This window comes from Falco biarmicus, chromosome 2 (genome assembly GCF_023638135.1).
Source record: "Falco biarmicus isolate bFalBia1 chromosome 2, bFalBia1.pri, whole genome shotgun sequence".
Classification (NCBI taxonomy): Eukaryota; Metazoa; Chordata; class Aves; order Falconiformes; family Falconidae; genus Falco; species Falco biarmicus.
Window position 1 is genome coordinate 119892496 of NC_079289.1, and position 20755 is coordinate 119913250.

At 41.9% G+C, this 20755-nt stretch overlaps 1 protein-coding gene across 3 annotated transcripts in view; it reads right to left on the bottom strand.

Moving 5' to 3' along the window:
- Positions 1–263: 263 nt before the first annotated feature.
- Positions 264–20755, bottom strand: part of ALCAM (activated leukocyte cell adhesion molecule) — a 124942-nt gene continuing 104450 nt past the window's right edge. For 2 of the 3 annotated variants that reach the window (XM_056328692.1, XM_056328693.1), the window contains exons 9-16: positions 15515–15627; positions 14498–14633; positions 14285–14422; positions 12680–12808; positions 11940–11978; positions 11512–11629; positions 4400–4514; positions 264–2627 (exon numbers count right to left, since the gene is read on the bottom strand). In XM_056328692.1, coding sequence (XP_056184667.1) covers positions 4427–4514; positions 11512–11629; positions 11940–11978; positions 12680–12808; positions 14285–14422; positions 14498–14633; positions 15515–15627 — 761 coding nt within the window. In that variant the 3' untranslated portion in view covers positions 264–2627; positions 4400–4426. Of the gene's footprint in view, positions 2628–4399; positions 4515–11511; positions 11630–11939; positions 11979–12679; positions 12813–14284; positions 14423–14497; positions 14634–15514; positions 15628–20755 lie in introns of all 3 variants that reach the window. The other variant, XM_056328691.1, reaches the window with a different exon arrangement.

The following is a 20755-nucleotide window of genomic DNA, read 5'->3' on the forward strand; positions in this document are numbered from 1 at the left end:
CCCCCCCGCCCCCGATTCATTGCCAAGTTGTTTTGTTAACCAGGTCGCAAGGAGACACCTGCATGAGGAACTCCTGGAAGGCTTCACGTGCCTGCTGGGCACGTGCTTTGCTCCGAGTGCTTGTGCTCCCCAGGTCCTGAGCCCCCGGCGCAGGAGACAGCCCCTACCCTCCGCCCACCCCCACGGAGCTGCACCAGCGGTAGGTACGTGCCCTCCCTCCTGCTCACACATGCTCTTGCAAACTGAGATTTCAGACAAGCGAGTGAAGACATACTTCGGTTTTATTGTTGTTTAGGCATGGATAGAAACATTAATTCTTTTGCGCTCTTGGTTCTTGAAACGTGCCTATCGTGAACTCGGAGCAGTGAAAAAGCCAGCTCCTAGGACTGACGATTTAAAGTGCATAGGAGATCTAGCAGAATCCCAAAAGGCGAGGAGCTGGGTTTATTCCTTTTTCGTAGCTGTGGAAGTTGAAGGACTTTCTTTTTTTTCTTTTTTTTTTTCATATTTCTCCTCCTCTCCCCTGTATTCCCCAGACAGTGGTATGAAAATTTGCAGCCCTTCCCTATGCTTTCCCTTATGATCCTGGGAGGTTTTCTCTCTGTATTTAAGAACTATCTGTAGTGTTACAAACAAAGACAGGTGATGTTTGCACGCTCCTGCGCAGGACTCTGTTACAACTTTGCCTGTTTAGAGTCGTGCCCACTGCAGTTTGGGTTTTTTGTGTGGTTTTTTTTTAAAAACGTGTATCACTTGGCAGTGTTCTCGCACTAAAAGAAAAAGATATATTTGTATATAAAGTAACTCTTTTGTGTGTTCACGTTTTATTTTGGAAAAACAGGTGTTTAAAAATTTTAGAATTTTTTTAACAAAATTCTAAAAAGAAAAAAATCACAATATTTACAGAGATAACAGAATGGCTTAGCCATGCAAAACAAATTACTTTGGTTTTTTTCCCCCCATTTTACTTTGGTTTAAATATTGACCAAGATTATAATTATTTTTTTTCCTTTTTGCCAAATAAACCAGTAACAAATCAAAGTTTAGAGGCATGTAACAGGATTTCCCTCGAATATTTTATACAGCATAGAGTTTATAGGACATCTTATGTATTTAATCCATGCCAATGCACTACAGGAAGCTTTTATTAAGACATCAGTCACTACTGCCCAGACATTTAACATTTTACAAATTTACAAGTAACAGTGTTTTCTTCCCCCTAAATAATGCAAAAGTGGCAAAATACATTTCCTAACGTCCATCTTTTTCTTCTTTTTATTTATTTATTTATTTATTTATTTATTTTTGCCTACCGGTCTATAAAAACTTACTTTTTCCCTGGATATTTGTAAATGGAAACCTGATGTTCTGCTTGCTCTACCGTCCCTCTCCCTCAAAGCCGCCTGCTACCTTCTTCCCGAAACTAACCTTCCGCGTAAGATGCAACTTCTCTCCCCTAAGTACAACCTTCTGTTGGCCATTTACCCTAAAACGTTTCCTTATCAGTACCATTCTAAAAATTCCCTCAAGCATAAAACATGTTTATAAAGTTACAAACTTGAATGTAACTAAAGATACATAGACATTTCATTGTTACAATTATATGTACTGTTTGATAAATTAGGTACCAGTTAAAAACACTAAAATTATCTCAAGGTGCATTCAATATCTGTAGCATAGTTAACAAAAACACACAAAAAATATATATATATTCTATTTTTGTGGAAAAAAAAATGCAGCTTTGATATGACCACTTTTTAAAAAAAGTTTCCAATTCTGACTGATATCTTTTTGAAATGAAGAAAAGGTACAGTACTTTAAGGCAGCGGATAACATAAAGGAGTTAAAATTAATCCAGAATTCCAGTTCCTTATCCTAATTCTAACATGAAAGACAGCCGATAATGAAATGTGTGTCTTGCTTTAGAAGAAGAGGATTATCAGCCACCTCTGCAGGTAGGCTAGGAATTTCTCATTGTGTTCCTTGCTCAATAGCCAGACTTCTTCCTGGAAACTCTTGAGTCCCTCTCTGGCTGTTGCGCTTTGCATGGTTTTTAAAATGTTCGCTTTTGTTAACAATTTAGTTTATTTCTGTCACAGCTGTCACGCTTTCTCTTTACTGTGATATCAAAGGAGGAGAAAGGGAGTTTGACGTTTTCCTTTAAGACAATCTCACACTCTAGGTACTTGCTACAAAGCAGAGGCTTCACTGATAACAATCAGAATTAGACATGTACCTGCTCAAAGGGTGTCATAAAAACAATGGAAATAAAACCATTACACTATACATCAGATTAACAGCAACTCCCAGAACAAAGCCTTACAGTGTATAAAAATAGCTACGTAAAAAATTTACATAAAGGCAAACAAAAAGAAATCTTCAGTGCAGACATTTACAAAAAAATATTTCAAACAGAACACAACATGGTGACCTATTATCATGGCTGTTGCCAAAATTAGTTTGTGGTGGTGTTTGTTTTTTTTTCAGCTTGAGATAACTGTGTCTAAAATCCTTTGAAAACTTGGTAGTATGATCTGTTTAATACTTGAACCATGAATAGCTGTCACTTCTTTGTATATGTTTAAATACAATCCACGTTCATGCTTCAGTTGGTCTATATGTATTCTCTGAAAACAGGAAAGATAAAGCCAGTTAAAACATTTTAAAATATGTTGCCCAACAGAAGTACTTGGTGTCTAACCTTCCAGCAGCTACCCCAACAGTACTCTGTGCTGCCCTGCCACAGTGAGAATGCTTTCTTTCGTAAGAACAGCCGTGGCAGTATTGTTCCCGGTAAACCCAGTAAGCTTATCTGGTAAGGAATGGATTTATGTCCATTTCATTTATGTAGAGCTGCTGATCTGAAGAAATAAAGTAATTAGAGTAAAAGATTGCACTGGGGGCACACGGTGTTATTTGAACTCCTGTGGCCCGTAAATACCCCCCGCTAACTTCAGCTCCATCTCATCAACCCAATGCTGCAATGTTGCAGAAGGTACCAGGTCCAGGAAAAACCCCACACAAAACAAGCCCCAACCAAAAATATTACATAACTTTCCCATAGAATCAGAGTAGAAATGCTAGGTATTTACCCTGCAACTTTTTCAAAATCTAAATTTACTTATTTTCCACTTTGAAATCATACAGAGGGTATAATTTTGATATTCCCAACTGCATTTTCCAAACTGGTAAAACAGTGATAGTGCTATCAAAGGGCATACAGCAATGCGGCATCTCTTCATATATAATACTATCCCTCTAAATAATTCAGTGACTTCTGAATATCCAGTGCAAAAATGGTGCCTTGTACTTCAAAATCTCAAGACAACACTAACATATTGAAATTATTAATAAGGACAGCTGTCTTCATTTCTATTAGAAACTTTTTAATCTAAATATGGAATGTCATAATTCCACTATATGCCTTAGACCCCTGCTGCCTCAAGTAGGTAGCAATGCTATTTATTTGAGATCACTGAAAGTCAGGTCTGCCTGCGGCTTCCCTCCGGAGGAACCCCCAGCGCAGCTCCGCGGAACACGCGCTCCTCTCGGTTTTAGGAACAGCTGATGGCCAACGCAAGACACCCCTGTACGGTTGGCTGGATTTCATGCTCTTGTGCTACCACAGCGTTGCTGTAAAATGGCCTTCGTTGGGCAGAGAAATGGGCTCAGCCCTACTTTGGGTGCTAAGGGGAGACACGGCAGTGGTGCAAGTCTGTGTGAACACCGGGTGGTGCTCTTGGTGCTTTGTACGGCTCCTCTGGTGCCTCACAGGACTTCTGCCTCCAGCCAGCGAATAGGATGCTGTGTATTTTATACGAGGTAGCAGTCGGGGAAACTTTCATACCGGTTACTAGCTTCAAATACAGTGTCTCTTTCCAGGCTATATTCAATAATAGTGTAAGTATGTGAAATCTTGAGTATAAGAATGATTTTATTCTAAGGAAGGTTCCATGCAGCAATGAATAAAGCTGACCAAGGACTTGGAAACTGTTGCTTTCAGTAAGGGAAGAAGGTTTGTGTGAACATTGCAAGTCATAGCTGAAAACCTTCTAAACTACACCTAAACTTACTCTTCATATACATACATACATGCACACATACACCACAGTGATATATTATACAAATTGGTATTTTCATTTCCCCAAGTACATGGATAAAAATACAGCCAAGTGCTAAGTTATGTCTAAATGTCAGGCTTTTTTAATACGTGCATACGCAGGTACGAATTCTTAACTGGCCAGGGACTTGAGCCTGCCTGTCCTAATATTGCAGCTCTCAAAATCATCCCACTGCCTGCCCCCTGGAAGGTGAGCAACAGACTCGGGGCTAGCACTGCCAGCACCAGAGGGAAGCGGTGGACAAAGGGATGTTACATGCTGCAATATGAAACACTCACCTGGAATGACGACTGACACATTTTCTCTTAAGTTTCAGATTTATGATTGTTTTCTTCTAGTTTTTTGTTTTCTTCTATATTTCCAAGATCTTTGTCTACATGTTTTGATGCTGTCCTATAATGAAAAAAATAAGGTCATTTTTGCACATCTACAGCGATTTGTTCCGGCCTCACATTAACGACACCATCTCCTCCCCTCTCAGAAAGACAGAAAACCCTTACAGCCCTGTTGGGAGTGGAGCAATAGGTTTGCATATGTCTGTGAACAGGCCAACAGCACCAGTTCCCCCACTGGCGTGAGTACCGCAGCGCGCATTGCAGTAGGGCTACGTACATTTGATTTACCTCTTGAGGAATTCGGAATTATTCTGGGCTAGTGGACACCTAGTAAGGTTAAACCAGTTGTGCAGATCGATGTTTCTTGACAAATTGTGCAGCTTGTTTCAAAAAACAAGAGTTTGCTTTAAGGCATGCTAAAATGCTACAGGTGTGGCTAAAGTGTCTCCACGTACATGGCAACCTTTTGTGTGCTTGTAGTAATTGAGTCTCAGAGCCCGTGCCAAAGGGAAGCTCTTTAAATGCAAAGAAATTAATGAAAATTCTGGCAACACCAAAAAAACCCCAACCCCACTCTGCTTCAGATTTGTGCTGGCTATGACTGACAGGCTTTGGGTAAAGAAGAAATTGTGTAAATGTGGGGGGGGGGAGGGAGGGGGGGGGGCGATGCGGGGCGGGGAAATAGAGGTATGCCTCATTTAAAATAGTACGTCTACCTTAATGCAAGTAGTAGAGATGAATTAATGAGTTAAGTGCTTAGTTTAGCTTAGCACAATTTCATTTAACGTGCGAGAAGCCTTGCTGTCTGCCAAGGTGAAAGATTCCTGCAGCGCTGCGATAACATTTTGAAGGCCGCAATTTTTAAAATGTAAATGGGCAAATGTGTTTGAGTGGGACAAAGTAAATCCCTTGTGTCAAAGCAGATTATCATAGACGCGTTTTCTCCATGGATAATTTGTTTCCCCTACAGAAAAGGAATGTCTGTTGTGACAGATCCATGCATATGCTCACCCTTGCTTCAGGGTAAAGACCCGCAGTGACGCTGACTTGCAAAATACAACGAGGACACAGGTTAGCGAGATAGTGTGACATGTCACGCTGACACCATGCAGGTACGTACCTCCCCAAACACCCGACCTGGATTTTTCCTAGTGGAGTGTTGTGCCGTGCGCATCCTCCATCTGAGCAAAGGCCCTGGCAGCGGCGGAGCACCGCCTGTTGCCCGGGGCTGAGGCAGCCCTGAGCGGCTCGGGTAAGAGAGTACAGCTTAGCCCTTGTGTCAGGGGAGCTCCCGAGGGGGTGCCACGGCACCCGCCGCCCCTTGCAGCCCTGCTGAATCTCTGCGCTGGAGGCTGAGGGTGGGACCATGGGCCCCACAACCCATGGATTGCACTGGACGGGACCATTCCAAAACCCTTCTGGCGTTAGAGGAGGTCATTTCCTGATGGCTCGTAAGTTTTAATGCTTCAAAGCTGCATTTACTGTCGGGTTTAGACTGCCTCTGTCACCTCTGTGTGGCTGATGGGGCGACACCTGTGCTGAAAACCCACTAACTGCAAAGAGCTGATCTCTTGCTTACAGCAGGTAAATTTCATTTTGAAAATGCTGAGATTGTATCACGAAGTAACTTGTTCGACAGGGGTAAATTTCTATTGTACAGTAACCTTCTCTTTTTCTTCTGGTAATCAAAACCTGAAACACGTGACGTGCATAGAAGCAAAGGATATGAGATGCAATGAAGAAGAAAACCCAATGCTTTGGTAGAGATTGACCTGTGATCTTCATAACCTTTTGCAAATCTCTTTAATCCTAGTAAAAAAAAGAAGCAACTGCCCCAAACAAATAAATACCTTAAAAAATAAAAAAATGTAAAAAAAAAAAAAAAGAAATAGGTTTAAGTAGAGCACAACATTTGGCTCATCATGTGGGTAATGAGTCTGTTCCATAAATAAGTCTTACAGAATTGGAGGCAGTAGGGAAAGAGATGAAAGGCTGAGAGAACCAGGACTTGGGCAGTTAGCTGAGCCAGAGGTGAGAAAGCAGCACGGCACACGTCTGCCCCACGTAACTGCTCACGCCTGCTTCTGGAGACAGCAGAGCGGGCTGATAGACCACTGGCATGGCCCCACGATCCTTTTCTGGTCTCTTACGAAGAGTTTTAGAGTGCCCCAAGCAGCCTGAGTCCCACGTGAGCTGGCGCTTGCCAGGCAGGGCGCTGTCACCAGCGGCGCCGGCCTTTGTTCCATGGCTGAGGCAGCTCCATGGCCGAAGGAGGCCCTGCGGCGCCAGCAGGCTGCAGTTGTAGTGTGCTGTTTCAGTTCTGCCTTCGGTGAAACTCTTCCCCTCACTAAATGTCACCTCTGGCTTCCTAAAGCCAGAATGGGTGAAAACGGGAGATTTAAAAGGCAGCACCGTGACTTTGAAGGAGGCAGGCGATCCAGCGCTCGCTCTTTCAGAGGATGGTATATATCGCTTGCTCGAAATGAGAGCAGCAGCCGTTCCTCACGTCTGACAAGCAGATGGATTTAGATTCTCCGTGCCTGAGACTGAAATACAGCAGCTTAATTCTGGTGGTTCAGTGATCTTGCTGGAATTTTTCTTTTTGTTTTGCTTTTTTTTGTTTTGTTTTGTTCCCCAAGTACTGATACCTGGGCAGGTTCACCACCTCCTCAGCACAGCCATACTGCTGCCTATTTTAGTGCTCTCTAACTAGTGTCATTAAGAGACAGAAGAGCAGTTTTGCAGTGAGCTGCAGCGGTGTGACCTGCTGGTAAAGCGCTGCCAGCAGCCAGGGAACCACCGACCCTGGCACGGCACCAGCCCTCGGCGTCTGACAGGGATGGCCTTTGTAGCAGAGAAATAGCTCAGAACATGATTTCCATTCCTTCCTGAGGTGACTTGAGGCACAGGACAAAGGGTCCTTTGCCAGCTTAATGCTCAGCAACAATTGTTCCTTGCTGTTTTTTGGTGTGTTAACTCTATTTGCAATTCAGGAGTGACTTCTCGATGATATCTGAGCAACTGGGCAGCGTGGTCCGACTGGGCAGAGACATTCCCCAGGATTTGCCCAAAAGGGCTAAAGAGCCCACACTTTGCCCAGGCCATCTCACACGCTTCAACATTATCTCCAGCTCCACAAAGGCCGGCCCTTAGCACGCTCTGGCCACCTTGTTCTGAAGAGGGAGAAGCTGGCTGTATGGATACGAGTTTACTTTTGTCCCTCAACTGTTGGTTGCTTTGGTTTTTTTATAATAATAATTCATTTGTAAAACATGGATCATTCTGAACTCTTTCTAAAATTATGACTCATATTTTACATTTATTTATGCTTGCTCTTCAGGAAAATAATTATCCTCAGGGAATCCTAATCAAAACCTCTCTGTAAGCACTGCCCCAGTGAGGTTTTTAGTTTTCTTTAGAGTATGTGCATGTGTGCTGAGGGGCTGTTATTGTCATAGATTCAGTTGTGATACTGTTGGTAGCGTTGTTTTTAATACAAGACACCATCTTCCATCTGAGTGTTTTGCCTGCTGTACAGTAAATACAAGCTGTACATGGATGACCCAGAAATTGTTGGGCTTTAATTCCTGATTTCTTTCAATCTCACCAGCCTAGGCCTCACCCTCTTGAACACTGTTCAAGGGAGAAAACCTGCAGTGCTCGTTGCCCTTGTTACCCAAGCTTGCCATAATGATGGGAAAGAAAATACACATCAGTGCAGTTCTGAGTGCTGAAGCCTGAGCCATGGATGCCATTAAAGCTTGCATTACGTTTGAAAGGCACGTTAGACACTCAAATGCGCTGTTGCAAAAGATTTTCTAGGAACTAATGGTTTTATGCATCCAAATCTGGACTATCTGCAACCTCGTTCCATTCACCCAAATCTTGCCTTCCACGTCCTTCAATTGTTCTCAAGTATCCATCAGAAGGAAAAAAGGCAGAGATATTAGAAAAAGATTCCAGTCATCGAGAAACGACGATTGAGTTGAGTGATCATTTTTTAATTTGTGCCACTTCCATAGCAGATCTGGGACCTGAACTGACACTTTCAGAGATGTCTGTAACTTTGCCTTTTCTCTGGAAGGGAACTGCACAAAAACCAACACAAATGCTGAGTCTTGTTCAAAACATGCAGCAAGTGTCCCACACACCTGGCCTGCCATGTTTGGATTCGTATGCTTATTTCCCATAAAGCATCAGAAAAGCAGAATTGTTATGCTTCAAGTGTTCAGTTTCAGAGATACTAGCAACATTCTTGATTACCGTGACCCAAGAAGAATTTCAAGAGTTTGGTGTGCTCTGAGTATGAATAATCTTTAAGACTGCTGCTGCGCCTCCATTTGCCCAGCTGAATTTTCCTTCACTGCATTTTAAACCACTTTAACCTTGATCTAGCCTCACGTGACTCAAGATCTATGCACCTCCAAACCCAAGGAGAAAAAATGGGATGAAGGTCTAATATACCTACAAAGCTTCAATGCCTAGAGAACGGGAGATAAAGGGTGCTGGGTGCGTTATTTTCTTTCTAAACCTTTAATTTCTGCTGTACTCTCAGCTGTTTCTGGCAAGGTGAAAATTTCCTATATGACAGATTAACTGAAGACAGGTGGCCTAGAATCACTCAGCTGAGGTCTGAAGCAAAAATTTAAGAAGATTCTGAAGTGCTAAGTTATATTCTGCTCGGTGCAAATTAATTTTAAATACCCTGTTTGGAAAAAGGAGAAATCTGTAGAAAACCAGTCTTTGGCCTTCTGCTCAGATGAAGGAGAAACATGGCATGCTGGGGTAGGCAGCCACAACTCTTTACTTGAGGGGGCTGGCTGCAGGATGTGGAATACAGATGAGTCTCTGATTTATGGGGTAATATTCATAGTGAAAAGAATATGTGGCAATAATCAGCTTTTGCATCAAGTGGAGCTGAGGCAGTGAATAACTATGTAAGTGATTTACTGTGAATATATTCCAAGGCTACAAGTATAATTCCTACTTAGTGTGGATGACAAGACAATAGAAGATTATACAAACCACAACACCAACAATGAAAAAAAAGTAATGATTTTCTTGCCTCGGCAGACCTGGAAAGCTCTGTGCTGCTGCCTTCTCAGACTTTCCTTTGGCGTCACTTTGGGGATAGAGATGAGGTGAGTTACCGTTCAAGGGTGGGTTCAAAAAATAACTACTAACTGGTGGCCTGTAGGGGGATGTTGTGATTGGACAGGGGTTGTGTCTAAAGGTGCGAGGTCCTTTTTGCAAGGTCCACGTTGATTTCTAGGCTCTAATTTGTAATGAAAACTTTTGTCAGAATAGGCACTGACGCTCTGCTTGCTCTTGCAAGTATGGCATGCAGGCAGCAGGGAGGGTAACAACGGATCAACTCATACATATACTGAGAACAGAGGATTGTCAAGGAATGATGCATCAATTCAGAGACCAGCAACCATGTGTCAAATATGGAGGCTATTTAACTATAAAGGGATTTTCATTTTGTTCCCAGTGAACCTAATCAATTCTAGCTCTAATTTTTACTCTAAACTTGTAGAAGAGAGGCTGAGCATGAGGAAAAGAAGTGTTGCCTGTTTAGAATATGCTTTGTCCTATCTTTGAAGCTGAAAACATTACCTTAAGTCATGAACTCATCTCAGCAAAGGACATGCTACGTCCTACAATTCTTGCTAGTTCTCCCCACGCTACACAACGGTACAAGAAAGGATACGTTACCTTCTCTGTCCGTCTAATACCCAAACCACCTCTTCCAAAAAAACCCCAAACCCAAACCAATGAATGAGTTTCATGATTCCACATTCTCATATTTAAAAAGGAAAGACAAAAGAAAATTATTCTAGACATTACTTACTATGCTAGTAGCAAAGTGTGGGAGGAGCTTAACATTATTATTACTTTTTAATTTCTACCAAAAGAAGCATAAGCTTTGCAAAAAGTATTTTCTTTTTCCCACGTAATATCTTAATGTGATTCTGTGCTTGGGTAATTTATAGCAATTCTTTCTTTGAAAAACTTCCAAAACCTGCTCAGTTATGGCTGTAGTAAAATCCTTATGTATTACCCAAAAAGAGTATTTTGAAACAGATGGAGGATTCCTTGTTGTACTTTCACATCAATGAAACACGTTTTGTTCATAGTAAAATCCCACTGGTATATTTTAGTCTCATTTGATCTAATTTTAATGAAAGGTCACAGAAAGAACAACTGAACTTTAAGATTGCTTCTGTACCTGTATTGATTTGTGCATGTTACGTGTGACTACCTTAATCTTCCCTGTCACGAAGCAGCTGTAAGGAACCCCTAAGAGAGAAGCCTGCCCTCAGTTCTCCCTGGAGACAAATGTGTGAGGATAAGGCCACATGGCATACAGTCATGGACACCTCTAAAAGGATGGGAAATCATGCTTTCCTTTTGAGATCATCCAGTTTCTTTTCTAAAGTGAGCCTGTGTGACCATAAAGAAACTTGAAAGCAAGCAGCTCTCACTGGCAAACCCCATTCTACGCCTGGTGTGGCTAAAACATGCCAATCGGGATGATAGCTCCTAGGGTTTGCAGCAGCCCAGGACTACCTTTATCGATTTCACTTCAGAGATCTCAAAGCATGTATGAACAAATGAATTAAGGATCTCTCTTCTCCCTGAGATAGTTGACTTATTCTGCAATTTATTCCATGTTTACAGCACACGAGCTACCCTAAACGAAGGCAGTTTCTAGTAAAGCCACACAGACCTAACGCCCCACAATGAAGTAGCAGGTGCTATATTTAAATGCAAGAATCAGCACAGGCTTAGCTGTCAGGGAGGAGAACCTCATGACAGGTGATGATCTATGAAGCCTTGGAAGCCCACCTCCAGGAGATGTGTCCTGTTAAGCATGAGGACAAGCCCACCAGAGGTACCAAGTTTCCTTTCTCTATCAAATGCCCCTACTGCAACAACCTTTCCCCACTCAAACTACGGGAATGCTGCATGAAGAAAAACAGGTGAACATACATTTCTGCTTATTATTAATATTTTTTCCATTTAGTGTCAAGTTTTACATAAATGCTTACTTTGATTTCTTCACATAGAGCCAGTAGACCACGCCTGCAACCAGAGCAGCCAGCAGAAGACCAACCACAATCCCCACTATTAGCTTTGCCTGGTCATTAACCTTTTCGCTATTGTCATCTGAAGCAAAGAAGAAAAGTTAATGAGGTGACCTATGATAAAGTAAAGCATTAAAACATTTCTAAAAAATTTCTATCAGAAACAAGAAAAGAGTCAGAAAGTCAAAATTTTTAAAAAATAAAAAGGAGGCATTGTCCTTAAAAACACATTTAAAGCTTCAAGAAGATCACATTCTTACTCAATCGTGGCACCAGCTACTTCAAATTAAGTCCCGCTTTGAGGGACTGTGGCAATTGTTCAGTGACACTACAGAGGTCTTGAACTGAGACAATCAACAGCAAGGGTTATGGAGACAGAAAACCATACATACCGTTTCTATCCTCTGGCTCATCGTATTCTGGAATACTTACTGAAATGAAAAACGTTAAAATTAAAGACAAAACGTGTTATACCTGAACATCACCTTTAATCGCAACAAGGCAATTAACCTTATCTTTAAGCAGAAGTCTTTCCTTTGTAACTATAATATATCCAGTTGAAGGTTCCTATTCAAAGCCTGTAATAATACTCTCAGAAATGTTTCTGACTGAGTATTCCTGTGCTACCCTTCCACAAATCGTAGTTTCTCACCACCTTTCATCATTGAAAAGCGACATCCAATTAAAGCCCAGTATGGCTCATTTCTGTCCTGAGACAAGTCCTACCAGTGATAATCAATGGGAATCTTGAGGCTGAAAAATAATGTTAATTTAGTAATAAATAAAGACTTTTGCCTCGTAAAGAATGTATTATTTTGCAATGGTTTTGTACTATTATGCTGTAATGTTACTCTGTAATATTATTTACTTCTGTAAACAATATAAAGCGTACATGAGCTAGCTAACCAAGAAAGCCATGAAGACTAAGTGACATCACCCAGAAAGCTATAAATAAATTTTATGTATTCTGATCCAGAATGGATTTACAGTTGCTTAACTTAAGATAAAAAAAGGTTAAATATCTTAGTATCAACGTTACTATGCAGACTACTCTTCATATGAGTGTGAAGTGTATCGGATGCTTTATATAAGACTATAACTTTTAAGAAAATGGGCTTTAGAAGGCACTCACTAGCAGAGACATTCAGGGAGGTCACAGTCCTTTCTAGCTGATTTTCTGCAATGCAAGTTAAAGTCACATTTTCCTCAGGAGCAATTACAATTTTACTGGAAAATTTCCCATTAACATATTTCGTCTCCTCTGTCTGAAAAGGTAAAAAATGAGTATTAGTCTCCTTGAAAAATGCAAAGAACAATACATGCATCACCCATATTACGCACTGAAACTGCTCAGAGGGAAATAACTTTCAACCAATATTTCAGGTTTCCAAACAATAGCAATAGAAATAATGCATTATTTTATTAAATGGTCATTTGAAAGAAAACACTTCGGCCAAGGCATCCAGTTACAGCTACGTTTTGTACAGTGCGCACTGTCAGACCACTGACAAAGAGGCATTTTTAAGAAAGTCACCCACATGCTGTATTTGCTTCTGTTTCTTTCTACTATTTCAAAAATATTCCAAGTGACCAAATTCTTAAAGAAAAAGCCAAAATCAAAACTCCTACGGTCTCATTTTTTCCCATCTTGCTGTTTTTCATTTATGTCTTTGTAAGGAAAACAATCACTGGAAGTTTTCCACTTTCTAGCTTTTCCAAGCTGTTTCCACACTACGTGTTATTTTGCCAAACTGCTTGTATTTAGTACCTGCAGCACCTGCACTGCAAAAATAGTGATGTGAAGGTGTTCCTTACGTTTGCTGTACATCATTCTTAGATTAATACAATGCCTAGAGAAAATTATTTTCAATCATTTATATAGCTTCAAGACAATTCCTGCGCTATAGCTTGGAGTAAATAAGACAAATTTTGACAGCTATACGTAATTTCTGTAGGCTTAAAGCAAAACCGAATGGAGTAACGAAATCTACAGGAGCACTGTGCATTGTACTTCCAGTCTCTGACTGTATGTATGTCTCATTTATTTTTCCTGCCAAGGCAAAACGTGGCAATGCCTTGCATGTGATTTGGTAATCAATATGAAAATACTGCAGTTTGTTTATTTTCCAGATATTTTTCCTGCTGCATATGGGTACTCCTCATTTCTCCCCCAGGATGACTGCATTATGCTACTGTTGCCAGTGAGAAACTACAGGTATAACCATACAAAAGCAACTATAAAAATTAGGATGAAAACTGCAAAGCCCATAAGGAACTGCATTGTCTGTATTTTCTGTCTTGTACTTGCCACATTTCATTACATTTCACCCAGTTAATGCCTACATCAAGTACCCATTTGCTTTCTAATGCAGGTTCTATAGTTAAATCATTATTTGTAAATTCTTTATGCAATGGGAAAATCACCATATTACCCAGATAAGATGACTAAGTGCCTTAGCTTAAAAATGCGTATTTCATTTGTAAACTTTGCTTTTTCCTTCCAGCTTCGGCTTGTAGCCAGCGGGTGTTCTGTGCCTTCCCCTGCTCTATTCAAAAGACCTTTATCATCAGAAATCATCCATGTGAGTACTATGTAGCATCAGCTACCACTTAACCTTCGCTTAGGTAAATGAAAAGGCTTAGTTTCTTCAGTCTCACTACCTGGAAAACGTTTCTTGATTTTAAATTGTACCTCCTATGCACTATCTTTTGGTGAATAAAGGAGTAAGGTAGATACTTGCTTTATTTATGATGCTTCCAGTGCCGGTAACTGTCCATTGCACTGCTGGTTTGGGGAAACCTTCCACATGGCAGATAATTGTTTTAGACATTTTATTTGTGTTGGTTTTCTTTGTCATTTTGATTTGAGGTTTTCCTACAAGAACAATATTAGTGTTAACCATTTTGTTTGAAAAGGACAATTAATAATCATAGCTATCTGCTCCCTTACCTTCCACAATAAGTTTAAGTGTCTTTCTTTTCTTTAACCCTTCAACCTCCTGTAGAGTAGTTTCGCAGATGTAGTTTCCAGCATCTTGATACTGAAGGCTTGAAAATGATGGACTTGTTTGCATTCTGGTATTGTCCTGATAAAGTAAGGAGTTAACGCCTGTGAATCCTAACTCAGAATACATTAACTGCTAAATTACAAACATGACTGCTATCAACAGAATTTTTCATGTGCTTGGGTAGATTAAAGCCTAATTCTTAAAGTGTTCCCTCCTTAGTAACTACATTGGAGTAGCTGACTGCAATGTAACGGCGTGAGAAGTGGGAACTACCAGAGATTTATAAAAGCCACCTCTCTACTTCTCGAACAACGTCACTGGCAGATCAAGGACATGGATGGGAGCAGTTATTAGTTCTGAGCTTTTATAGTAGGCTGGCCAAAACCCCTGATGGTACAAACTGCTTGAGACACAACCTGTTCTCTAGGACACGCTTTTGAGATCAACATATGCTACTGAATGCCCATCAGGTATCGCTATTTTTCATTAATTGAAATCTACCATCTGTGATAGCTACCTTCGCCACCAGCCACTGAACACCGATTGCTAATACCTGATCGCTCAGCCTGCCTTGCCCTTTTATTATGTTTATGGGACCCAAGACCAAGCTTGCCTCTGAGAAAACATCTCAGGGATCCGAATTCCACCAAAGCGGCTTTCCTTCTCAGAGGGACCTGATTCCCAAAGGGCCTGGTACAGACCTTTTCAAAAGTTTTATTTGTGTTACACTAGGCATTACTTCTCTCCCTTTGAACAACTGAGTCGGTAATTACAGTAACTGATTTTCAGTCATCAGCTGGAGTCAGTAGCTCTCATTTTAGCCATGTGCTAAATGCGTTTTAACAATATTCTGTAAAAAGCCCATCGAAGGACTTCATCCCTTCCTAAGCAGTGAGGCAGCAGCAGTAATAAGCAGAGGCGAACACTCAGTTGAAGTGTGAAGTAGATGAATTACCAACCTTTATCCAAAACACAGTTGCATTTCTACTAGAAGAAATCGTGCACGATACAGGCAGGGCCTCTCCGATCTGTTTTGTGACTTCTCCACTAGGAGTAAGCTGCAAATCCAAATCTGGGATAGAAAGAACATTTGTCAAAAGTTAATCTCAGAAAGCCTGGCCCATTTCAAAGGCTTACCGAGGAAAGAAAATGTGACTAATTGCACTCATTAAATTCAAGATACCATTTCTTCATTAAAATGTAAGTCGATTTCACAAGTAAGGGAGAAGAGAGAATTATTCTACAACAGGCACTGCAGAACATCAACGTTTTTGCTGTAATTCTAGGCTAAAAGGAAAAGCACAAACTCACAAACCACGAAGCAAATGGGTAATTTTTTTTTCACCTTGTATTGCGGAAAGAAGGATAGAGGAGGTACAAGAAGCCGCAGGAGAACTTCATGTAGCACCATGTGCATCTTGGTGCATCTTGCAGGGGGAAGCACAGGCTGCTACGGTGGCAGCTCGCTACGGGCCAGGCAGAACTGTATCTGCAGGGGAGGGCTTGTGCGGGGGGGCAGATTAACCTGAAATCCATGTGTGGAGAAGCAGACAGGAGGACAAGGGGTAACTCCTAGAATCTGATAAACCAAGTTGATGTTTAACCCCAGCATCTAAAGAGGATAAGGACAGTCAAATACAGGGTGTGTATTATATATATTAAATAAATCATATATATCTCTCAAATAAATAAATAAATAAATAAATAAATAAAATTTTATATATAGATATCTCAATTACAGGCATGATACTGACTGAAGGGGTGAGAAGTCTGAATTGTAGGGTTGGAGGGGCCACACATGAGGCCCTTTGATTTATTTTTTTCATTCGTAACTTCAAAAGCCATTTTTGTGTAACTCGGAGTCCAGGCTTTGCCTGACCTGTTTTGGCTCCAGGGGAATTGCAGTCCGCGATGGCTGCGTTTGACACCAGGCAGGGTGACAGCCGCTAACAGAAAGATCAGGAAACACTGCTCTAGATTTTGTAACTATATAGATTTGGCAGGCTACTGATTTCTTTTTTTTAAAAAAAAAAAAAAAAAAAGAAGAAAAAAAGATCCTACACTAAGAAAGAAGCAGTTTGCCAAGTTAAACCTCTCTTTTGCTTCCCCTCTGAGCGCCTTGCTTGTACGCCAAGTTGCCTGGTCGAATGCCTACCCCAGATGCACCCACGCACACGCTTTCAAACAGCAAGTGCACATCATTTTATCACAAATATAGTACTTGCTCGGAAAGTACTGTAAAACATCCTTTCAGCTTTTTAGCAGTGTTTAAAAAAAGCTTGAGGCAAAGCCACAGTCAGTAGAGGACAGGGCAAAGTGTGAGTCTTCCTTAACAAAACAGGGAACTCGGCTCCCGGCTGCATTCAGTGGTTGCCCTGGGAACACCGTTGTACTTAAAGGCAGAACCCAGGGAGCTACTGGGGTCCATCCTGTACTGTTAGCCTGCACTATTATCTGTGGTACAAGCCTAATGCCTCGTCCCAGAGCTCACACGGACTGTAATTTCATCTCTGCATGCGTAAAGCAAAGTTCTTACCAAAGAGATAAAATGGCATTTTGTTTCTGTATGCCTACAGGGATTTCTTCCCCTGCCTCCCCAAAGTCGAAAATGCAACCAAACTAACAAGGTTCCCCAGATTTTACCATTGCTTAAAAAAAAAGAAAGAAAAACAAAAAGAAAAACGAAAAAGAAAAAAACAAAAACAAAACAAAAAAAAGAAATAGAAGACTCAACCAGTGAGCATTTGTATCATGCTGGTTTTGGCTGGGGTAGAATTAATGTTTTTTCACAGTAGCTGGTACAGGGCTATGTTTTAGATTTGTGCTGGAAACAGTGTGGGTAAGTCAGGGATGTTTTCATAACTGCTGATCAGAGCCTGCACGGAGCCTCTTCTGCCTTTCCTCCCCAGCAGCGAGCCGGCCGGGGGGCACAAGGGGCTGGGGGGCACGGCCGGGACAGCTGCCCCCCGCTGCCCAAGGGGATATCCCAGACCATGTAACACCACGCTCCGCACATAAAGCTGGGCAAGCAGGAGGGGGGACACGCTGGGAGCGATGGCGTTTGCCTTCCCCAGCCCCGTCCCGCGTGCTGAGCCCTGCTGCCCTGGGGGGGCTGAGCCCCTGCCTGCCGTGGCAGGGGGAAGGGATTCCTCGGGTGGCTCTGCTTGGGCACGCCGCTTTGGCTTTGCCCGTTGAACTGTCCTTATCCCAGCCCACGAGTTTTCTCATTTACCCTTCCCTTTCTCTCCCCATCCCACCCAGGGCAAGCGAGCGGCTGGGGGGGCTGAGCCGCCGGCTGTTATACAGATTCAGATGGTGTATGGGATGTTTCTTCTTGCTCTGTTACTCTAGAGCACAATACTACCAAGGCAGAGAGGTGGCTGAAGAAGAAGCTAAGATTTTATTTTATTTTTTTCCTCAGGGTGACCTTCCTTTATCATCTACTTAAAATTGTTGTTCTCTGAAGCAAGATTGCACCTCAGACCCCAGAAATCACCAAAGACCCTACAGGAGGGATTTCTCTCACATATGCCCCAGGAAGCAGAAACTCATTAAATTTTTGGCCTTCATCTCGGTCAAGACTGACACTGAGCCCAGAGCGATGCTCCAGCCCAGCCTGCCTCCAGGGCAGCACGCCTGTGCCCCCCTCCCCTTGCCGTGGTGTCACTGAGGCTGATCCCTCTCACACTGCGGTCCGGGTTGTTATAGAAGTTCAGGAATATTTACAGTATGCGAGATGAACTGCACAGCTCAGAGCAGTATTTGCAAGGTGATTTATAAAGCAAGTACCAAATTAAGCTACTGCTTAACACGGCATCCCCTCTAGGAACTTTACATAGAGCAATTTGATTGGGATTCATATTCTGCCAGTTTATCTGTAGTGTCCACAAAGAAATGCGATGTAGCTACTTTTACCTCTTGACTTATATGCTCCGTTAGTAAATAATTTCTTCTTGGTACAGAAGTATAAGGAGAAAATATTTCCTGCATACGGAAAACTGTCAGAATTAATTTTCCTTGCCATTGAAAGAAAAATTTTGTTGCAAGAATTTCCCACACATTTCCTGTTTGGCTTTGAAATGATCTTCATAAACAAACTTTTCATCAGGCACCATTTTCAATATGTGCTAGCTCTTCATGTGGTCTCACTTGAAGCCTTGCATTGATTTCAGTGCTGTCTTTGCATACCAAGTAGCACAGGGAAGAGACAAAGAGCGCGTTCTGCATGTATTACCACATCATGTGAGAAAGGTATGGAATTAATGTGGGGAAGACTTGAGCAAAGGTTTCCATTTTGAAACCCTATTGCACATACAAGGACAGGCTCTCGGCATTTCAAGGAGGCCTCCAATGGAATACTGGGCTACAACTGGGAGAACTATGCACAGCTCCTGCCTGTAGTCTGAACTGCCTAAAGATACTGGCAGAAAATCAGAAACTTCTCCTGGTATAATGAGAATAGATTATTTTTTCTATGCAACATTCAAAAGGTGATTTTCCCCGTATTTGCAATGAGGCTGTAGCACAAGGAAAGGCTACAAAAAAAAACCCCTAAATACATAAAATGCTAAACTTCTAAAACCTTTAATTCACTCGAAGGTTTGCAAACCTATCTCCCCAGAAAACACGTTTTAGCAGAAAAGAAAGCATCACCAAGAGGAAGTCCCACAGCCCTACTCCACGCTGGGTTTTACGTGCGGAAATAATTTTAGCAAGGGACAAAGGAAAGGGGACGTGGGCTGAACCAGCCGCCTGCTCCTTCCTAGCTGAGGGAAGCAGCGCCCGTCCTCCACTGCCAGTCGCTCTCCTTGCCTCGCTCAGGGTGTGCTTCTCCAGCAGTTTAAGCGCTTGTAAACAAGGTTTTGCTCCGGCTCGCTCGCTTTTCCTTCCTGGCCCTGATCCTTGCTAATCTGGTCCTCGGCCAGCTCACTCAAGGAACAGTGCTGGCAGAAAATTAACAACCTAGTGTAAAAAACCCCCAAAGCCACAACACAAATCGTGTTGGGTCTCTCCTGCTGTCGAGGGGCAGATCACGCCTGCCGTGAGCACTCGGTTCTGCCGCTTCCAGCCGGGACCCTGCGCACGGAGCTGGAGCTGGAGCTGCCCTGAGGGGCCAGGGCTCCGCTTCTCCCTGGTGCCCGGCGGGGAACGGGGCGCCTCTCTCCTTCCCCCTCAACTTGCTTTACAAATCATTTCCCTAAACATTATGGGTAACTTGGATGCTTTAAAGTCAACTTCCAGCTCTCTGAGACTCTCATAATTTACATTCATCTCAAAAAAAAAAAAAAAAAAAAGCTTGGTCTTGAGCCAGAGTACTTTGTTGCAAATATATTTAAGGGCTATAATGTGTGCTATAATGTGCTAATGAATTTTCATACCAGCAAGAAGCTTTCCCTACCTAGACACTGAAAGGAACCAGTGTAATTATAATGCTCAATAAAATCTGTTTGGGAAAAAAAAGCACTACAGTCGAAGTGTAAATTAAATAGTTTCACAAATTTAAACTAAAATTATTATATTGCCTGTTTCTTGTTGTGTTTTTGTGGTTGTTTGTTTTGTTTTGTTTTGTTTTGTTTTTTTTAATGAAAATAATAAAAAGCCAAAAGCTAAAGTTCCAAGACTAGATGTCAAGAAGCGAAAAGCCCGGACTCAGAATGAAGGCTTCTTCAGTGTAACAGCATAGACAGGAATGTTCATCCGTATGTGAAAAGGTAAGCAATAAAAATAAGAGGGAGGTAAAAATAGGATTTGATAGGCATCAATAAATATTTGAAGGACAAAAAACATCATGGAGGCATAATAAAAACCCAAAAATATAAAGTACACGAGAAGGAGAAAGCACTAAAAATTACTGAGTTATGCTGGAAAATTAATATAAAGTTAGCAATTGAGAGATGAAAGAGGACATTATAAAGCATCTGTGAGTTTTATAACTTTTTGAGAGGAGTCCTCACAAGAAAACACATTACAGAAATGCTTTAGCCCAGCATAAGGCAAGGCATCGAAGTAGCTAAAAAGCCAGGGCATGGCCCGGGCATTTCAGAACTGCTCCCAGCCACCGCACCTCACTCGGGCAAAGGCTTTATCGCAGACGGAGGTGGGGTGTAAGAGAAACAAACCAAAGCAACGTGAACCCCAAGGGAAGCAAAGCAGCAAGGTACTAGATTGTACCTATGAGTTCTGAGTAGGTGCACCAGCCG